This window comes from Barbus barbus, assembly GCF_936440315.1.
Source record: "Barbus barbus genome assembly, chromosome: 50".
Classification (NCBI taxonomy): Eukaryota; Metazoa; Chordata; class Actinopteri; order Cypriniformes; family Cyprinidae; genus Barbus; species Barbus barbus.
In genome coordinates this window covers 10419089-10438860 of record NC_136728.1, presented here as the reverse complement: position 1 = coordinate 10438860, position 19772 = coordinate 10419089, and the positions used below count along the sequence as shown (strand labels likewise).

The window sequence follows — 19772 nt, the reverse complement described above, 5'->3', positions numbered from 1 at the left end:
AATCCAACAAAAAGACACAACCGTATGCAGCATCATCAAATTTATTAAAAAAGACAAATACAAAATCAATACAGAAATTATTTTTTATTAACAAACAAGATTTCAGATTGTCATGCATCAGTACAGCAGCACATGGTGTTCCACTCTTCAACACGTCTGGAATGAGAATATACAAGTTTTAAACCAGGGGCGACTAATGAGGTTTAACCACCTGGATGTTTGAACTTGACTGGCATTGGTCCATAAATCATCATACAGAGATCTAAGCTATGGAGGTATTCTTCAAATCCAGTTTTGGATGAAACCCAAGACACACGGGTGACGTTCCACCACACCTTTAAGTCTTCAGTGGAGAAAATCATGTAAACATGCATTAGATCTCCTTTCAAAAAACGTGACCAAGGTTTATATTCTATAAAAAGGCACAGGTTTTAAGTAAACCAAATCTGACAGGTAAACTCACAGCCTGAAAAGGCCAATGTACAAAAATACACTTAAATCAGACCTTTGGTTTTATATTGATACAGTACAAGATTCAAAAATAGCCACTATAGATTTGCTAAATATCTTAAATTAATAAGAAAGGCCAGCACCCATTTATCACTCATCAGAAGGTCTAAGGCACGAATGCAAACTAGTTAACCAGAGTGCAAACAGATAGTCCCAGATAAAAAGAAAATGCATAATTAGTAATTAAATAAATATAAAACACCATCACCATATAAGTAACCCTTCTGCTTACAACAGCAGTGGACACAAAACCCTCCCGACACACTTCTCTTACCCTATAAAGAAGATTTGTCTCCATTTCTGCCAACCAGCAACAAGTCAATAATAATAAAGAGTCATTGTGGAACGTGAGCATGTCCAGATATTTATCCAAAGAGAACAAAAACACACAACATTTAACACAAAAAATACATTATGTAAGAGGAAGCACTTCAAAGATGTGAGATTCAAAACGACTCCCGTGAATCTCAAATCTCAGTACATGGGTTTTGTAAAACATCTCATCCAGTTTGGTTTCCATCACACAATGTCCTCAACCTATCGCAGCTTTCTCCTCCTGAGGTATCCGCCGCGCTGGGCCTTGTTCATGCGCAGGCCCAGGTAGAGGACCAGCTTGATGGGGGCCAGAACGTCGATCACCCAGCCCTGTGGGACACAAAGATAAGAAAGAAGGTTGAAAACGTGGTCAATGAATGTGTAAAACACTGCTGGGTCAGACATTTAAGCTGTCGCACCATGACGGCGTGAGGGAAATAGCCGTTGGTCTGGTCTTCCAGTCCCACAGTGGTCAGTTCAGCAGCTACGTAGCGTTCAGGGGTGGGCTTGTCCAGGGTGGGCTTCCTGATCTTCGTCATCTTGGTAGCCACAAAGAAAGGCAGCACACTCTGGTGACAGAAAGATTTGATGTTATTCACAAATTTTTTTACTATTTTATTTTTACTACTTTACCATTCATATCTGATAGATCTAAAACAAAAAAAACAACTTTATTTACTGCCCTCAACAGTCTCTTGGTAGTTCATGTATTTACACTACCATTAAAAAGTTTGGAGGCAGTAAGATTTTTAATGTTTTTGAAATAAGTCTTTTATGCTCACTAAGAATGCATTTAATAGAAAACGTAATAAAAATTGTAATATTTGGTATATAGTAATGATACATGGAAATAGTAAAATGACTTTTGTAATTTAATATATTTTAAAAAGTACTTTATTCCAAAATAAACTCCAATTTTTTGTCACAATCCTTCAGAGGTCCTTCTATTATGTTGATTTGGTGCTCAATAAATCATCATCATCATTATTATTATTAAAGTTGAAAACAGTTGTGCTGCTTTATATTTTTGATGGAAACAGAACAGTCATACATTTTATTCGGGGTTCTTTGATAAATAGAAAGTTCAAAATATTTTTTTATTTTATCGTTTCATTTCTTTACTCTCATTGTTTATTTAACGGATCCTTGCTAAATAAAAAAAAAAAATATATATATATATATATATATATATATATATATATAGAAAAAAAGCAATTACTGACCTGAGACCTTTTGAACTAATATGCATTTAAAAAACAAACAAAACCATTTAATGCTGGTTCTCTCACCTGGATGATGATCCCTTTGCATTTGTACTCTGCTTGAAGTCCACGTGAGAAGAAGTCCACAAAAGCCTGTAAAAAGAGAAGTAAAAAAATTAAATAAGACCAAAAATAAAAACAATTTCTAAATGCAACATGTAAATTAAGGCATCATAACATTATAGTACATTATAGTGTACAGTATAGCGTTATTTAATTAGTGTTTTTAAAAATTCTGTTTAAGTGAGCGTTAAATGACAGAAAATGAAAATGAGCACTATTAAATATCCAATATCGACTGATACAAATAAATTAATAACTTCACTTTAGACTGTTCAGTAGTAGCAACTTGAAGTTTTTCTTCCAAAACAATTATGACCACTGATATCTCTGTGAAGTATATTGTGAAGACACTTGCCTTGGTGGAGGAGTAGATGGTCAGGAGTGGGACGGGGAACATGCCACTGGCAGAGGAGATATTGAGGATGACACCCTTAGCTCTGCAATGTAAAAAAGCTAACTTTATTTCAACATCACATTTGACATTGACATCAAATAGGGTATATTTCCAGCTGTGGAAACCTGAAAACCGCTGTCACCCACTGTACTTCAAAACGTCTAATGATGGTCGCCATGTGTGTTGCCATGACACCAGCTTTCTCATGCAGTACCCCTGCAGCCGCAGTAGTGTGCTGGGGAGTGCAGAGGGTTGGACCTATTTGTACAAAATTTGCCCAGCTACATTATTGGCCCCAGAGTTGCACGTGACTCAGCAGCAGCCAATGGGATCAGTGCATTGTTGCTTTTCAATTTCACACAAAGAGTGTGTGTGTGTGTGTGGGGGGGGCTGTTTTTAAAAGCTGCACTAAATTTCTTTTTTAGTGACAGCGGCTGTGTTAGGAATTCCATAAAGATGCTGGAAGATGTTTTATATCGTATACCAAGACTCACCTTGCCTCCATTCTGGGCAGCACCAGACGAGTCATCTGGAGAGAGAAAACAGGACAAAAAAAAAAAACGAGTTCTCACATGCTCCAAAATGACTTGAGACAACAAAAAAAAAATCTGAAACACTAATACATCACTCCTGCATTACAGAGAAAGGGAGTGAGGGAGGGAGAGAGGGAATGCGTGGGTGGTGAACACGGGGAGCGTTGGTGGAGATCAGCAAAACACAGGGAGAGAGAACAGGTACAACAGGAGGAGTACAAAGCGGTCACGTTGCAATATTTTTAAATGTGAATTTTCTAAATTTTGAATTTTCAGCAGCTCAATATGTTGTTTGTGTCTACTTACTTGGCACACTGAGGTGATGTTGACATTAATCATGGTGGTGATGAACTGCGAAAGGAAATTAACAGGTGAATATTTGTTAACAATGGCCACTAAAAATTAAACCTTCCTTCGCAGACAAAGACGTTACTCACATTTTCCAAATCAGGGATGTGGAGGAAGAATTCAGGGTATGAATATGAGATTCCCACATTGTTCACTATGAATCAAGAGATTACAAAAATAGAAGATCAGATGTGGTTGAGATTTTGTATCTGAAATAAACCTTTTTTATGAATCACCACTAGGTGGCGATAAAGCATCAGGAATGAGAAGTGAGCCGAGCTCTAAACAACATGGTAAAAAACTATCACGATTCCAGGTGAACAACAACAAAAAAAAACCTTTCTGAAATTAGGCCAAATAAAAGGGGTTTCAAAGCAACACTGACAGGGAATAGTGGATGAAAGTTGTGTGCGTGTCAGCTTTCTGACAACTTTGAGGTTTGGGTTACTTACAAGATGCAACCATGTAAAAGAAACTTACCAAGGACTCCAATCTCCAGTCCAGCAAGACCCTTTTCGATTTTAGGATAGATATCAATCTGACTGTAGTCCACCGCAATGGTTTTTGTTTCCACATTATATGCGCTTTCTGTAAACAGAGACATAGAAGACACTTAATGCAAAGAAACAATGCAAATCCCCCCCAGAAAAAGGGCCAAAACGCTCATCGTTCCAGCTGCAGACCTAATATTGGCATTGGAGAACTCTGTCCAAGATCAGGCATCCCTGCTACTGCTGCTGTTCTAAAAATAACTTCTCTGGGACTTTGCCCATTGCACCAAAACACATATTTCTGGCCAGCAGGGGGCGCTGCGTACCAAAGAAAGGCTGTGGAGGAACTTCCTACATCTCCCCTTCCCCTCCTCTGCTTGTTTGAGGTGCCTGCAGCAATTAGAATTTATTGTCCAAATGCTCATTTGTCTAAACACTGTTCCAGTGAGTTATGAGAGGAAAATTCCTCTCAGGTCTCGCAGCAAGAAGCGTTTTTTTTTTTTTAAATCGAAGGTTTATTTTAAGAACAAAAATGCACATAAATAAGCTCCAAAGTCTTTTTTTGTTTTTGGCCAGGGGGCTTGTGGGATATTGCTTTTCGTGAAATCTAACACCCCAAATGGAGGATGACCAATGCAAATGTGAGGTTTGAGAACCAGATTTGGCAAATTACATTCTGGTTCGTGACTAGCCATAATTCCTGACAGGGTGTTTGAGTAAAAAAGAGCTGATCTCGGGCGAGTTAAGAAACTCCGGCAAGGCATTGTTACTTCATTATTCAGTGCACACACTGAGGCCAAATGAGTACCAAAAAAAAAAATCATTCCATTCACAATCTCATGGCCGGTCATACTCCATTCATACCAAAAATAAAAAGAGGGTTAAAAAGTGCAAATTAAGGACAAAAAAAAAAAATTCTTAATTTTTAAGGGGAGGAAATAGTAATAATAATAATAATAAATAATAATAATAAAACAATTTAATTATTATTAATATAATTATCATTTCATATAAAATATCAGTCATTACTGACAACTAAAATATTACATATTCAGTAGTTGAAAAAATAAATTAGATTAAAAACAAAAGAGAAGTACTTACTGAACTAAGATAACTAACTGAAATAAGTTAGTACTTTGCACAATAATTAATAAACAATATTAACTATACTAATAACTATTAAATGATATTATATTACAAAGACTAGCTTGGTTCATTGCATATGAAGAGATAAAGCAGAAATTGCTTTTAAACTGAAAGCCTCAATGCCTCAAATGAATGATTGCTGGAAACTTCATTTCAGGTGATTGTATGGGAAACAATATCGTTTGTGATCCTTCACACGTCTGATTGGTCTAAATTGTAGATTTTTGGCCATACAGCACTTAGGGGGACCAGTGACAGACTGAAGGCCCAGACTAAAGGACCTTCATGCTACATCATCTGAGCAATTATCTAGCATCTAAAGTTTTCACATTTACTGGAACAGGGAAGGCAAACAGTGGTTCACCCTATTCTGAGAAGCTTCGTGCATGACCCCTGGAGCTCTGCGTGGACCTTTGACTGTGCACTCCTGCCAGGCTGCATCAGCTCTCCGCCCAGTCAGTGAACCAGGTCCCCACCCTGCCTCTTAGGCCAGGGCTAAAAATACACCCGATTTCATTAACATCAGGAGGACTGTCTGTCATCCGCAGAGATGAGCACTGCGGTTTGCTAACACACACACACACACAGATGGCCAAATACTGACCGAGAGACTTTGCCACGTCGTCGAGCTTCTCCTGGGAACGGCTGATGAGCATCATGGAGAATCCTCGTCGAGCAAGCTGAGAGAGAGAGATAGTTTGAATCATATCATTTATGACAAAGAGAAACATTGCAAAGTATTTGTTAACAGTTGCCATTAAAACATCTCATAAAAGTGGCCCATGTCAGCTTCTTTGGCCATTTTAATGGTAAAAACCATACTTTGAGTTAATATTGGAATAGAAGATAGAACATTTGACTAGTTTTCCTCAGAATTCTACAACTAAATGTGGATTAATTTGATTTCAACTGTATCACCATAATATAACTTTTTAGAGAGGCGGAAATATTACCATATAGTATCTGACAGACAATAAGCACTGACAAAATCTAAAATTTTTGTTAAAGCTTAATATGTAAAAACAACTAGAAGCAAGCTAGAAGTTACTTGATTTCACTGAAAAATGTAAACATTGTGTTCAATACATTTTCTGAATTCTGACCAGCCCAGCACAGCAACAGTGGCTCAACCAATGGCGTGAGTTTAGGGGAGGGGCTATTGGTTTGTTTGAGCAATGACAAATGAGGGGAGTGTTTGAGGGAAACCTGTTTGAAGACAGTAATTATTTCACAAATGTGGATTACTCCTCTTTACTTTTAACGGTTATGAAAAAGCTAAAGACGAAGCTGAACGTTAACTTCAGGAGTGAGCTGTGACATGAAAGAACGGCTTTTAACTGTACGAGTTGTGAGGTAACAGGTCTTTTCCACCAGCAGTCTTCTAGTCACCCTCCTTCTCTTGGCCTCAGAGTGAAACCTCTGTCTTGTGATGAGTCACTGTGCTTTCCGCGGAGCGAAGAGATAAATAAGAAGAGAAACCCTTACCTCCTCCGCATAGGATTTCCCAATCCCATCCGTGGCTCCCGTCACAACTGGAAAAAGGAGAAAGAAATAGACAGAATCAGTGTTTGTGGCAGCTTAATTACTCATTTTTCACCAAAAACAAACTTGTCAAATGGTAAATTTGGGCAAAGAGGTACTCGGACAGACCAGGTTCAAATCAAAACAATTCTACACCTGCCAAACTGCCATCTAAGGGAAGATAAAATTGAAGGGTGTCATTTTAAATAAGGTTTAAAAGTAGCCTACTATTATATTTCAGCTTAATACATAAAAACTGTTTAAAGTAGCAATTCGTAGGTTGATTTCCCTGAAAAACGCAAGTACTGACATGGAGAATCCAGGGGTGCATTTCCCAAAAGCAACTACGGTCGCAAACTCCATCACCAATAAAATTCAGTGGAAATTACCACCATAGTCAGCGAATGATGCTTTTGGGAAATGCACCCCAGCTCAACATGGTAACAATGGCTCAAGTAATGGGCCTAAGGCGGAGCTATCAGTTCAACCAATGGCAGATGATCGAAGTATTAATCATTTACTTCAGCCTCATTTCACACAACAGTTCTTTCTTAAAACTACAGTGCATAATATTTTGATGTTAAAATACTGTAGCTCAACACGTAACAACAATAAACAAGCCATTTCTATGTTAATGTCCTCAAAAAGTGTAAACACTTACTTCTTGTGGCACTTTTAAAGCATTTGTTGTTTGAGAATCACGGCAAGCAACACACATGGCAACACCGGCCTGGATATCTCAGCTTAATTAAAAAAAACAAAAAGCCACTTCTAGGTTGATTTCCTTAAGTATAAATACTTAAGGCATTTTAAGAACATTTTTTGTCATTTTAAAACTCTGACCAGCAACACTGACTCAACCAATGATGCGAGTTGGGGGTGTGGCTATCAGAAGGGAGACATGTTTGAAAACAGTCATATTTGACATTTAGTGACATTTGACATTTTTCCATTTAGTAGTCTCGCGTACCAAACAAAACACCTACGGAGTGCACGCATATAGTACGTGATGAAGTCTAACGGGTTAAACGGTGCACGTGCGCATTTAGAGTGGGTTCTTTCACTGCATGATTCAGTCTCTTAAAATGCATTAAGAATGATCGCAAAATTAAAGATATGGGGACAGAAAATGTATATATTTACGTTTCATGCCGTTTGTTCTTCAAAAATAAGCACGATTACAAATGTGATATTGATTTTACTTGACTTACGTTTGACACCATATCTGTTTTTGCTCCATTTCGCGACAAAAAAATAATTCCAAACAGCTACAGCACTGTTTTGCATCTCTGAGCAACATGACAGTGCTTTGTTGAATCAACCGTTAAATTATTCAGTTCAATCGCAATGACTCACTTAAGTGACTTTCTGCCACCTATTGGCAGTTTTAATTTCACATTTAAAGTCTATTTTCATTTTTTAAATCATTTTAAATATCAGTATGCAATGTTTTATGTTTAAAAAGTCAAAAATTATACATTTATAACTGGTTAAAGCACTCCACATCCCTCTGAGCTGCATTAAATAGTGTGTAAATACATCTAAATGCCACTTCAGATGCAACTTCTGCAAAGATTCGTTTTTATGATACTGGTTTCATTTATTTGGTAAAAGCCTAAATGTGTATTATCTTAGTTGACTGATTAAATGTAACAGTTTGACTCAAAGATGTACACTTTTAGGAAAAAATTGCTTTTTAAAAAGGTCAAAATCAATTTAAACTTACATTTACATTTATTAATTTAGCTGACGCATTTATCCAAAGCGACTTACAATTGCTATATATGTCAGAGGTCGCACGCCTCTGGAGCAACTAGGGGGTTAAGTGTCTTGCTCAGGGACACATTGGTGTCTCACAGTGGATTCGAACCCGGGTCTCTCACACCAAAGGCATGTGTCTTATCCACTGCGCCATCACCACCCCGTGATAAACTTAAATGAAAAGATTAATCACTGATGTGAACTGACCACACAGAATATGAAGAATATCAAAAACTGCAGCTGTCCACAGTAGATATCAGCACAATAACACACTCTGCAAAATAAAAAATAAAAAAAAAGGATTTTTTTCTCAATATCGCACACCCCTAACAGAGGCCCATCTCAATGTCCCATGATGCTCGTTTTGCAAAACATACACAGAAAGCGAGCATTAAGACACAATGTATGATGGCTGATCAAAGTATGGCATGGGCAGTAGTCATTCGCAAGAACAGGGCTGTGGGGGAGAGAGAGAGAGAGAGGGAGGGGGGGGGGGGGTTATGACGTCTGTAGAGCACGACAACACAGGAGGGGTGAGGAGGGATCCTGGGGGCTGCTAAAAATAGAAACCAGAGGGAGAAGGGGGGCGGGGGGGACTGCGCAAAGTCAGATGTGGGTAGAAAGTGAGAGAGCACGACAACGGGAGTGAGAGCACTGGATCGAAAGACAGAAGGAACAAAAGACAAAGTGATTCACAAGCTCCTTTTCAAATTCATCCGAAGAATGAAGCACATCCTAATGGAACAAACTACATTAAAGAGATAGTTCATGTCAAAATGAAAATTCTGTCATTTACTCGCCTTTATGACTTTCTTTCTTCTGTGGAATAAATATAGTTTGAGGAATGTCTGTGCCCATACAATTGAAGTCATTGATCACCAAAACTGGCTGTCACAACATTCTTCAAAATACCATATTTTGTGATTTGTAGAAGTAATTCAGGATTTGAACAACAAGAGTGAGTAAATGACATTATTCATTTTTGGGTGAACTTCACTGAATAACCGCAAAGAGATTGTGAGGATTTGGTTGAAGAACAAAACTCATTATGAATGTCTAAAACACTGTACATACTTCCTTCGTTGATAAAAACATAATTTAGTCACAAATCCTTCAAAAATGTCAGAACAAACATTGAATTATGGTCTTAGAAGAATTCTTAGAAACATTCCTCTAGCAAAAACGAGACAAGATGGCATGCATGGGAGTCACATTTTCATTTGAGAAATTCTTCTCAGGCTTAAAGTCAAGTGTGCGAGTGTGCATGTACACCAGAACAATTCAAACATGGAGTGAAAAGGGCTTGGGGACAATTCCCAGAGTTCCATGCAAGGATGTGGTTATAAACACAGAATCGTGGGCCATCAGTCCATCGCTATCCCACAGAAACATCTATATTTGTGACAAACCATGAAGATGCATGCAAGTGGCTACACTATGAAAGCCATCGGTGCTTTATACTTCTGTGAGCATGAACATTATTAAAAGCACAAAACAAATGTATAAAAATAGGCCCAGAACAGCCCCCTTTGTAAGCCAGATGGCACGAGCAGTCGTGCTCCGGTACGTTCACGAACAGTACGTTCAGAAATACGGAGCCACACAGGCGCACTGGCCCTCCTCCGACTCAATATTCCAGCGCTAAAAAAAGCAGCCGAGTGAGTAAAAATAGCTGCCTCGTCTGGAACAGCCGCAGCACTTGAATACCAACAAGATGCTGCCTGCTCACGCTCAATCTCTCTCTCTCTCTCTGCATCCCCCAGCAACCCAACTCATTGTAGAGCCTTTGGGGAAAAAAAGAAAAAGCTGACCGGTTCTTATGGAACAGGGATTTTATGCTTGCAGCGGAGGACAATCGTGAACGAAAACAGTGCTTAGGGACTCAAAAAAAAAAAAAAAAAAAGCATCGGAGGCCAGTGTAGTGGAACTAAAAAGGGGAATGAAGGAGGATTCGGCCGTTCACATTCAGACCGCTACTGTATGCAATCTGTCGCATTACTCTCTCTCTCCCTCCATGAATGAACCGTTCCCGTTTTTGGCTCGGTAGCACTGCAGAATGCTATCACCTCCGCCCACTGCCCCCAAAGCAGCATCGTGCTTTAAATAGCACAAGCCAGTCACATGGCCAGCAGGAAAAACTACACACCAGAGCAGTTCAGCACCCAAAATAGCATCTATACTCAGATAAAGGTGGATTGAAGAAAAAGAAAAAAAACCTATGTGGGGGCGAGAGGGTGCAATATCAGAAATAGCAGCAAAAAGTCACATGCCTGCCAAAAAAAAAAAAAAAATAGTGGTGAAAAATCAATAGTTCTCCTCGCAACAGTCTCCTCCTTGCAAAAAATTAATTAGAACAGAAAAGGGCAGAAATAATTCAAAACATCTAAACATAGATCTGGTATATTTTTGGATGCCGGTGCAGAGGTAGATGCTTTTTTTTTCTAGCGAGAAAACGCATTGCCGTTAAATTTGTGCAAAAGTAACACCCATCACGGATGACTGAGGTAAAAGAACTGTATGAAATGAGGGGCTTATTCAGGACACTAGAGAACGTTCACATTTTGATTCAAGGCACGTATATTGTGCTGAATATTAGTGCACTGTAAAAAGAAAATTAAAACAGGATCCAAACAGTTAAAATTTGTGCAAATATTGCATTTTTTATTATTAAATATTAGCCAATGACATCAAATTAAACGTAGACTTTCAAAATTTTTTGTAGGTCTCATACTGTGATGTTAGCACAAACACGAAAAATGGTATCTAAATGGTTAATGCAAATAGTGTCTTTTTTGGTTAAATTTATTTTTTGTCAAAAATACTACATACTAAAGGTCTTTCACATTTTTGTAAAATGTAACTGTGATTTATACTGGCACACTGCAAAAACAAAATAAAAACTGAAAAATGGCATCTAAACAGTTAAAATGAGTGCAAATAGTGCCTTCTCTGGTTGAAAGCAAATTAAAATTGTGGCCAAAGAGATCCAATTAAACATATGCTACACGCCGTGCCTCGCGATAGCAGGTCAGAATGGGATGAGAATTGTAAATGTAACGTTAAACGCCAGATGGAAGATTTCCTTTTCCAGGAACTAAATAAATAAATAAATGGAGCAGAGTCGTGACAGAGGAGAAAAGGGAGGGTGGGGGCTGGCAGAGGGTGAACAAACAGATTCGGGAGGGGGGGAGAGGGTCTCTTAGTGATGGAGACGGAGGGGATGAGCAAGAGATGGAGGATGGGGATAGGCTTAGACAGAGAGAGGTGGAGGGGGGGTAGCAGTTTTACCCAGCATCCTCGGTTCCGGCACGTGGCAACGAGCGTGTTAGTCACATGAACGGCAGCGTTCCCTTTGAAGCCCCCCACCTCTTCAAAGCCCTCCCATGAACACAAGAGCCAGTCACACTCTGTCATCATTCCCAGTGCACAAGGGCTCACACATTCACAAGTTGCGCAGTCCACCTTCACTCTCTCACATGCACCGGGGAATACGTTTCATTCACATTGTCCCCTTTTAGCTAGCATGAATGGGCAAACGGTGCTATTCACAAACTTGTGCGTTCACAATCAGCAAGAACAAGAAAGTTGAGCATTAGCTGTATTGTAACAAGTGTCAACATGCTGCCAAGTCTCACCCGGACTGAGAAAGGCCTAGGCCAGAGTGGGTTTTAAACAGAACAACTCCTCGATTTGAATGTCAAAGCAAGTTTGTGTGACACAATCGCCCCCATCCTCATGAATGACTGCAGCTCTATTACATAACTGTGTGATTCTCAAACACATTTAGTGTTCTAAGGAAGGCTGAAGGGAGCCACTGGAGGACAAGAGAGATGGGGAAGGGTGGGTGGGAGGTGATGAAGCTCTAATTCTGGCTTCCTCGCGCTGCTCGGTCAGCATCACAGAAAGGCCAACAGTACACTGCACCAGACACATAAACTACCAACAAACTCAACCTGCTAGTTGGGGACCAACAATAGTAGGCCTCTCTCAACCCATACAGAAACACACTGATAGACTAGAAAAGATAGTGGCTTCTCAATGTAATTTATGTTGCTGGTGTCGATGAAGTGGATGGAAGTCTCTTACACAGCATTCAAAGTTAAGTCTTCTGAAAAAGGGAATGTGACTAAACCGGTCAAGAACCTGTACGGATCATGTGCCACCTCTAAACTGAGAAAAAAACAAAAAAAAAAAAACAAAAAAAAAAAACAACTTGCTGCTTACAGAAAATGAAGCATTTCTTGAAAATAAAGAATTATGACTAACATAAGTGAATAATACATTATTTTCTCAGTTCAGGTGGAATAAGATTCACAAGTGACATTTTAATATACACAATATTTTATTAAAAAAATTATTCTATTGCCTTCATACTAGATTTAAATAAAGTAATGCACAAAAAAATTGACTATTAGCATGAGGATGGGAATCCCCAATGAACCGAATCATTATTTAGATAAATGTTTTTTTATTTAAAAAAAAAAAAGCACTACTGTAATAAGAATTTGAGGAAATATGTGCTTAATTGTTGCAATGTCATAATGCAAAATAAATCTTGTTCTAAAATAAACAGTCCTTTTTAATTTTGAGGTGAAATGTGCTATTCAGACATGTATTAATTATCAGAATGATATCTTAATGTTAAAAAAGAGAGAGACCACATCTGACTAATAACAATGGTCTAAAAAAATCCTGTGCTTCTACTGCTGCAAGAACATCTTGCACAACAACTAAACCATTGGCTTACAACCTTTACCACAGCGGTGCAGTTCCCAAGACAGACACCAGGGGTCTCCCGTAAGCGACTCAGGCGAGGAATGCCTGGTTACTACAGGAACACACCACAGGGCCTTTCTTCTCGGTTCTTCCTCATACATTCCTCTTTATGACTCACCTTCAAGGTACTGCAAATTCAGCAAAAACATCATCTTATGATGTGACCTCATACGGTCAACATGCAATTGAAAGAGTTTGAAAGGTGAAAGGGAAGGGGGGGGGGGGGAAGGGGGGGGGGGCTGACTGCAAACGTGTCAAGGAAACAGCAGTTTCAGTCATACCAATGTGGAAAGAGTTTCGAGATCTGGATTCTGGAAACTGACTCTTGCTCAACCTGATAAGACCTGTGCTTCTGGATTGACAAGAAGAGGAACTAGTTTCCCCCCTCCCATCTCCACTTAGTCACATCCCACCTGTGAGTGATGGCACTCGTTAAACTGAACGAGTCTGACTGGTGCTCTGCTTTTTTAGTTTCAGGGAGTGGCATTCATCACCTCCATATTTGACATGATCGCACTGACAGAATGTACGAAGGAAACAGTTCAAAATGTGAAAGGGAGTGGTGGCATCTAGTGAGCAAAGGGGTGATTCTTGCGAAACCTGCCGGGAAAATGTGCAGGTCATATTTCATTCCAAAATTTCCCCAAATCTGAATGGTGATTATACCTGTATTTGATAATTTAGGGTTAATTCAAGTGGATTTTTCTATGGATATACATCTCTCTCAATATATCTATCAATATCTATATCCATATCTATACCCACACAAAAATGTACATGTATACATATTTCAACTGATGTTTTACTTGACCATTTATTTTGCTTTCCAATTTGTGCGCATATATATAAATAAAAAGTATATAATATATATATATATATATATATATATATATATATATATATATATATATATAGGACATAGGACTGTGTCCTATGGTGTAACATAGCAAAACTGTAGAAAAGAAAAACTTAACATACAAATAACCTGAGAAAAAATGCATCCGCGTTATATATAATACACGCATACATTTTTCTGTCACACCATGGACACATTGATACGTCAACTACCCATACTTTTATTTTTTCAGGTAAAATATCAGTTTATATTAAATGTAATAGGAGTAGGTTGGTAAAATGTTTAGTAGTCTTGAAGAATAATGTCACAATGAAAAATATCCAATAATTTCAATAATTAGGCTTTGTATCTATGCAAAATTAGAGATCTAAAAAGACCTATAATTGGTTTGGTCATTAATATTTACCAATATTTTCCAGTTTTCCAGTTAATTGGTAATTAAATATTGTGTTTATCGATAAATGGCACTAAATGTGGCCATAATCCCCACCTTTGACACACATTCCGCAGGAAACAACATTCTTCACAGATGACAGGTAATATTGGCTTTGAGGGGAAAAAATGGTCGCTTTTACTCACAATATAATTGCTTCTTTTTGGAGTGAAATATGAACAGGTGAGAATAACCCAAAAACCTAAAGCGTTGTGAGTTCAAACCTTTTACGCGGCGATGCCTTCCAACCCATTTTTTATTCTAAATAAATAAATAAATAAATAGGATCATCGCGCTTGCTACAGAAAATACTGCGACCCTCAAATCGCTTTGCATGTGCACTACCCAAGCTGACCGCTAGGGGCCTTGAACAGTGCACCTGCTGTAGGCGAAAGACTATGGCATGATGAGCAATTTCAAAATCTTTAACAGTGTGATGAGTTTTGAAGTAACAGTATTGAGAGTGCGTCAGGAGCAAATCTTCGCGCTGTACCTCACGGCTTTTGAACATTTTCTCAACACACAAGTCTCCCCTCACATGCCGCACGTGGTATGGACCCGCATTATAATTAAGATTGGCGTTTTAAACTGCGTCATGTTGCCAAAACCAACCTCAGTGCCCCAGTGAGGGGATGAAGCAGACAACACCGGCCAAAAAGACATCTACTTAAAGACTAATCCGCATTTTACCCACGAAACGGCCAAAGCGAAGTGAAAAAGCGCGTTTGTCGGGACGCACATTGGCAAGCGCAAGTGGATAACTGGGTCAGGCCAGGCACATATGATTCAGGAAAAACTTGAAATGCGAAAAATGATTAACAGCCGAAAAAAAGATTATATAAAAATAATAGTAAGCAAAAGAAAACAGGCCTTTGAAATTAAATCCAAGATTTGAGAATGATTTGTAACTATAAACTTTAATCCAATTAGTCTGTTTTCATATATTTGACCGAATATATATTGTATTAAAAAAAAATGTCAGGCTGAAATACCTGAATGACTGGCATGCCATCTGCGCATAATATATGAATGTATGGCGCAATCAGTCATCCTGAGACACACGTCGCCTCCATTGACCATACGCATGAAATACTAATGCCTCAATTAGTCTCTGCTAGATCTTAACGATTACAAATGTGTGTGAGTGATATAAACATTCGCTCCTAGTAAACGCTGACAAAAATGTGTTCAATTACATCTGCTGCGCAAAAAGTTGAAATTATCAGCCCCCCCCCTCCAAATCCATGAAGTTCATCTTTATTTAGTTTAAGGCTGCGCCAAATGCGCACTAAATTCATCCCACCCATGTCCTACCAGCACAAGCTCTCATTCCCAACGCATGTCGTTCAACTTACCTGCCCATTTTCCCAATTTGGGAGAGAGTAAATCCCCGTTTCCCAGCACCCATATCCTAAAGCCAGTGATGATCTTGTACAGCAGCCACAGCGCCAGCGAGGCCGTGGTAAGTGCACCGACCCAGAAGAGCGCTCTCTCGGCAGGCTGTACCGTCTCCACCACCTTAAACGACTCCATGTCTACGGCTGGCTGTGCCTGGTGAATGACCTGCAAAATTAGTCGTTATGCACTGCTTTAGAGCTTCAATGTGTGCGCCCCTTTATAAGCAGTTTGTGGCATCACACCCCTACAACTCCTCTAACATACTAGTCTATCCAGATTTAAGTGCACACCTCCCACATACTCCGCCGCCGCCCATTCGAGCCCACGTCCATTGTTGATTGGCCGAAACTCGAGTCCGTCAACCACAACTTGCCGTTGATTGGCTGTTGTGCGCGTCAATCACAAAGAGGCCATTCTCATTCATTCGGTTGCCTGTTTCAATGGGGCGGGCCGAAAACTGTTCTGAGTGAGAAGCGATTGGACAAACATTACGGCAACCCCCCATTCAAATAATGTCATTGGTTGTGATACAGAACTGGTTTTTCTGTTTCAGTCAGGGTTACGAAACCTCCAAACCCACGCTTCCAACGATCACCCCCACACTATTTTATGAATGAAGTTTGTTGCTCATTGGCCACGAGGGCTCCTATTGTCCCGCCCCTTCTGAGCAGTCAGTGAGTCTATTTGTCGACATGAACGCCAGTCACATTTATTCACCGGGGCTGTCATACCAATGAGTCATACTTTGGGAAAAAAAGACGGACAAGCTTATTTGCTGCATTTTTAGCTCGGCAGATGTATGACTCAGTTTTCCCTTTTCCTGACCATGCTTGCGTTTCCAAAAGCACATGAATGAAAGAAAACCGCGTGAACCACACATTTCGCTTGTTAAGACACAAAATAAAAACCTTTCATGTATTTTGAATCTTGCAAAGACATCGTATTTATACATACATATATACACATAACCAAGCAAAAACTAAGCCAAAATTGCATGATATTAATTAATCTTGTATCATGAGTCATATTGGACAGCATTTTTGACAGACATACTGTTTTATGGTCATTGAAAATAATGTGAATAAAGAAAATAATCATTATAAAATAATGTGATGTAATACATAAGCAATAATAATTGACTAGTTCTTCATAGTAACAAGCGATGCGTCATTGGATGAGAAGGCAATGGATATTATAACAGCGTTATTTTGACTTATTTTATAATGTAGACATGCTTATTATTTGTGTTCATTCAAACGGTGAACATCCTCCACATAAAACTACAATTACCACACAGCGCTGCGCCGAAATCTCGCGAGAACTCTCAGCGCGCTAGAAGAGAGGATGGTTATGTAAACACATAGGCACGTAGTAGATGCAGCAGAGCAACCTGTGAAAATAAGCGTAAACTGTTGTGAAACACATTTTTAATCGACTTGCAGGTACGAAAGCGATACGAAACTCGCGTCAGGCGGATGTTTTGCTCTTGGCTCGTGCCTAGCTTGTCAGTTTGACATTCAGTCAGACTAGCTGGATCACTGCAATCCCTTCACTCACGACCCGAAATGTAACCTAAAATATAAGCCCACCGATACGTGAACAATTCAAGTAACACATGCAACATGTAAACCACACACTGTTTAGTAGAAAAAAGCATAGGTGTCGTCAAGAAAAAACATTTTAATGTCTGTATTTTTAATTGTAAGATACTCTCACTGTGGAAGCCTTTTTCTCTATGTATTGCCCCCCTCACGCTATATATATATATATATATTTTTTTTTTAAACACACACAAAACCTTTTCAGTATGTCACAAAATAGTGTGAATTTTCCAGATTTCCCCACACTTAAAACAGGCAAATAAGCAAGCAGACTCTAAAATAACTCCAAACATTTTATTTGCTCTGCCATGGGATAGGGAATACAGAAAGCAAGCAGTTTGATTCATAACTGTCACTTGAACGACAAACTTCCAGCTTTTAGATTCACACCATTTATTACTCACACCACATGCACAGCTTGTTTCATGTAATAAAACAGCTAAACAATTACTCAGGGTCGAATAGTTAATGCAGTCAATGCACTAAACAGAAATGACATTCAGGTTATGTTCTTGCATCGTGCACACTGCAGCAACCACACTTTACTCATTTTACACAATTCAGCTCAAACTGTTAAGCACATTTAGGCTTATATGATAAACAATAACAGCAAAGCATAAAAAATATACTTATAAAGCAATAAAAAGAAAAGGCACACATAATCCAATACAGTGCTATTTTTTGTATTATTATACTACAAAATAACACTTTAATAACTGATGCGAATTGTAGATATTTTACTTAGTCAAACCTTAAAAATGATCGACATGAGACTCTCTCTCTCTCTCTCACACACACACACACACACACACACGTTTCCTCTCTCTGTAATACATTATACATTCCAGCTTTCAGTCCACTGATCTACCACAGACATCTTAAGAATAACTCAACGCCTATAATCTTTATTCTTTAATTTAAACATATTCATCTCTACCCCTTTCTGCACTGCACAGCCCCCTTTGGTAATTCCAACAACTCATATTTCACATTTACTGTGCTCAAAATGCTCCCTAAACACTAGTTATGAAACCTTATTACATATATACAATATAATAAACATATATAGTGAAAGAACGTATAAAACAGCATAATTTCTAGCTTTAAGATCAGCTGGGCCGTGTCTGCAGCAGCACCTGGCAGCTAAAACTCTCCGTTCAACTGTCTACAGCTGCATATAACATTTTAAACAAACTATTAGGATCTCACAAATATGTAACCCTCACAATTATAAAGCACCACGAGCTAAAAACCTCGCGTCTGTAATTTTCACTCACGTTGACAGACGCTACGCACACGTTCTTATTATCACAGTCACAACAAATCCATTTCAAGCTACATATAGGCTATTATTTAATTAGAACAAATCAGACTGCGTTTGCCCTCACGTCTTTGAGAGTTAAACAACACAACTCCACACAAGCGCTCAAGTGCATCTCGTCTCTACACAGTTTCTCTCCTTCAGGTGAATAATTACTACAAATGTATCTATGCATGGGTTTATGTGCAAGTAAACATTTGTTTAAAAGCTTAAATACATACTACTACATCTTTTTCTTTTTCCCTTACGTCTCAGAGCTCGTGAGTCTCAGACGTTACAGACGTCTGCACGTGACAACGTAAGCAAGTTAAGCTCATTTATTAAACCCCAAGTAGTTTACAGACAAATATTGCAAATACCTGACGGTGTTATGTTGTTCCTACAAAGTAATCAACTTGCTGAATATCCATTTACAGGTGTAAAGCAGTCTAACAGACGTTGATCTTGTGTGCAGGATACAAGGTAAAGTTTTCCCAGATTTTCATGCTATGGGGGAAAAAAATAAAGCACGTTTTAGTATTTTTTAAAAGAGAGTATCCTCTCAATCATGCATCATTTATGTATCATCTAAAGAAAATCATTGATGGCATTATATTGCACTAAAACACATATTTCAAGTTTCTATCACAACCACTGCTCATTCACAAAATATACGATTTTATTTAACAATTTATAAACAGAAAATTATTATTTTTCTCTATAACATATATTGAGGCACATTCATATACTGTCAGCTTGATGCAGGTCACATTACCTGGCTGAAAAAAATACAGACACTGAAAAAATGCCACATACCTTTTCATTTTTCTCTCTGACATGTGAATGTTGTGGATCAGATGATTAACCATAGGACTTCACCACGGTATTCTCACGACTGAGGCCTTTGCCACTCTAGACGGGGTTAGAAAACATGCAAAAACAGATGAAGATTTATGATTTTATACATCAGTAGTGATTTAAGATCATTTACAGCAATATAAACATTTGTTTAGGGTGTTTTCTTTAACAATATACTGTAGATTTTTTTCTGTCACAAACATTAT

The 19772-nt window shown here is 38.6% G+C and overlaps 1 protein-coding gene across 1 annotated transcript; it reads right to left on the bottom strand.

Annotated features, from left to right (window-relative positions):
- Positions 1-26: 26 nt before the first annotated feature.
- On the bottom strand, positions 27-16077 carry LOC306868025 (very-long-chain 3-oxoacyl-CoA reductase-A). The gene is made up of 11 exons (XM_079413998.1): positions 15765-16077; positions 6548-6594; positions 5667-5742; positions 3906-4013; positions 3515-3579; positions 3384-3428; positions 3039-3073; positions 2506-2587; positions 2115-2180; positions 1245-1394; positions 27-1155 (listed from the first exon to the last, which is right to left on the bottom strand). Exons 1-11 carry the CDS (start codon positions 15940-15942, stop codon positions 1048-1050), a joined length of 960 nt encoding a protein of 319 aa, XP_079270124.1. The 5' UTR covers positions 15943-16077; the 3' UTR covers positions 27-1047.
- Between the last annotated feature and the right edge of the window lie 3695 nt (positions 16078-19772).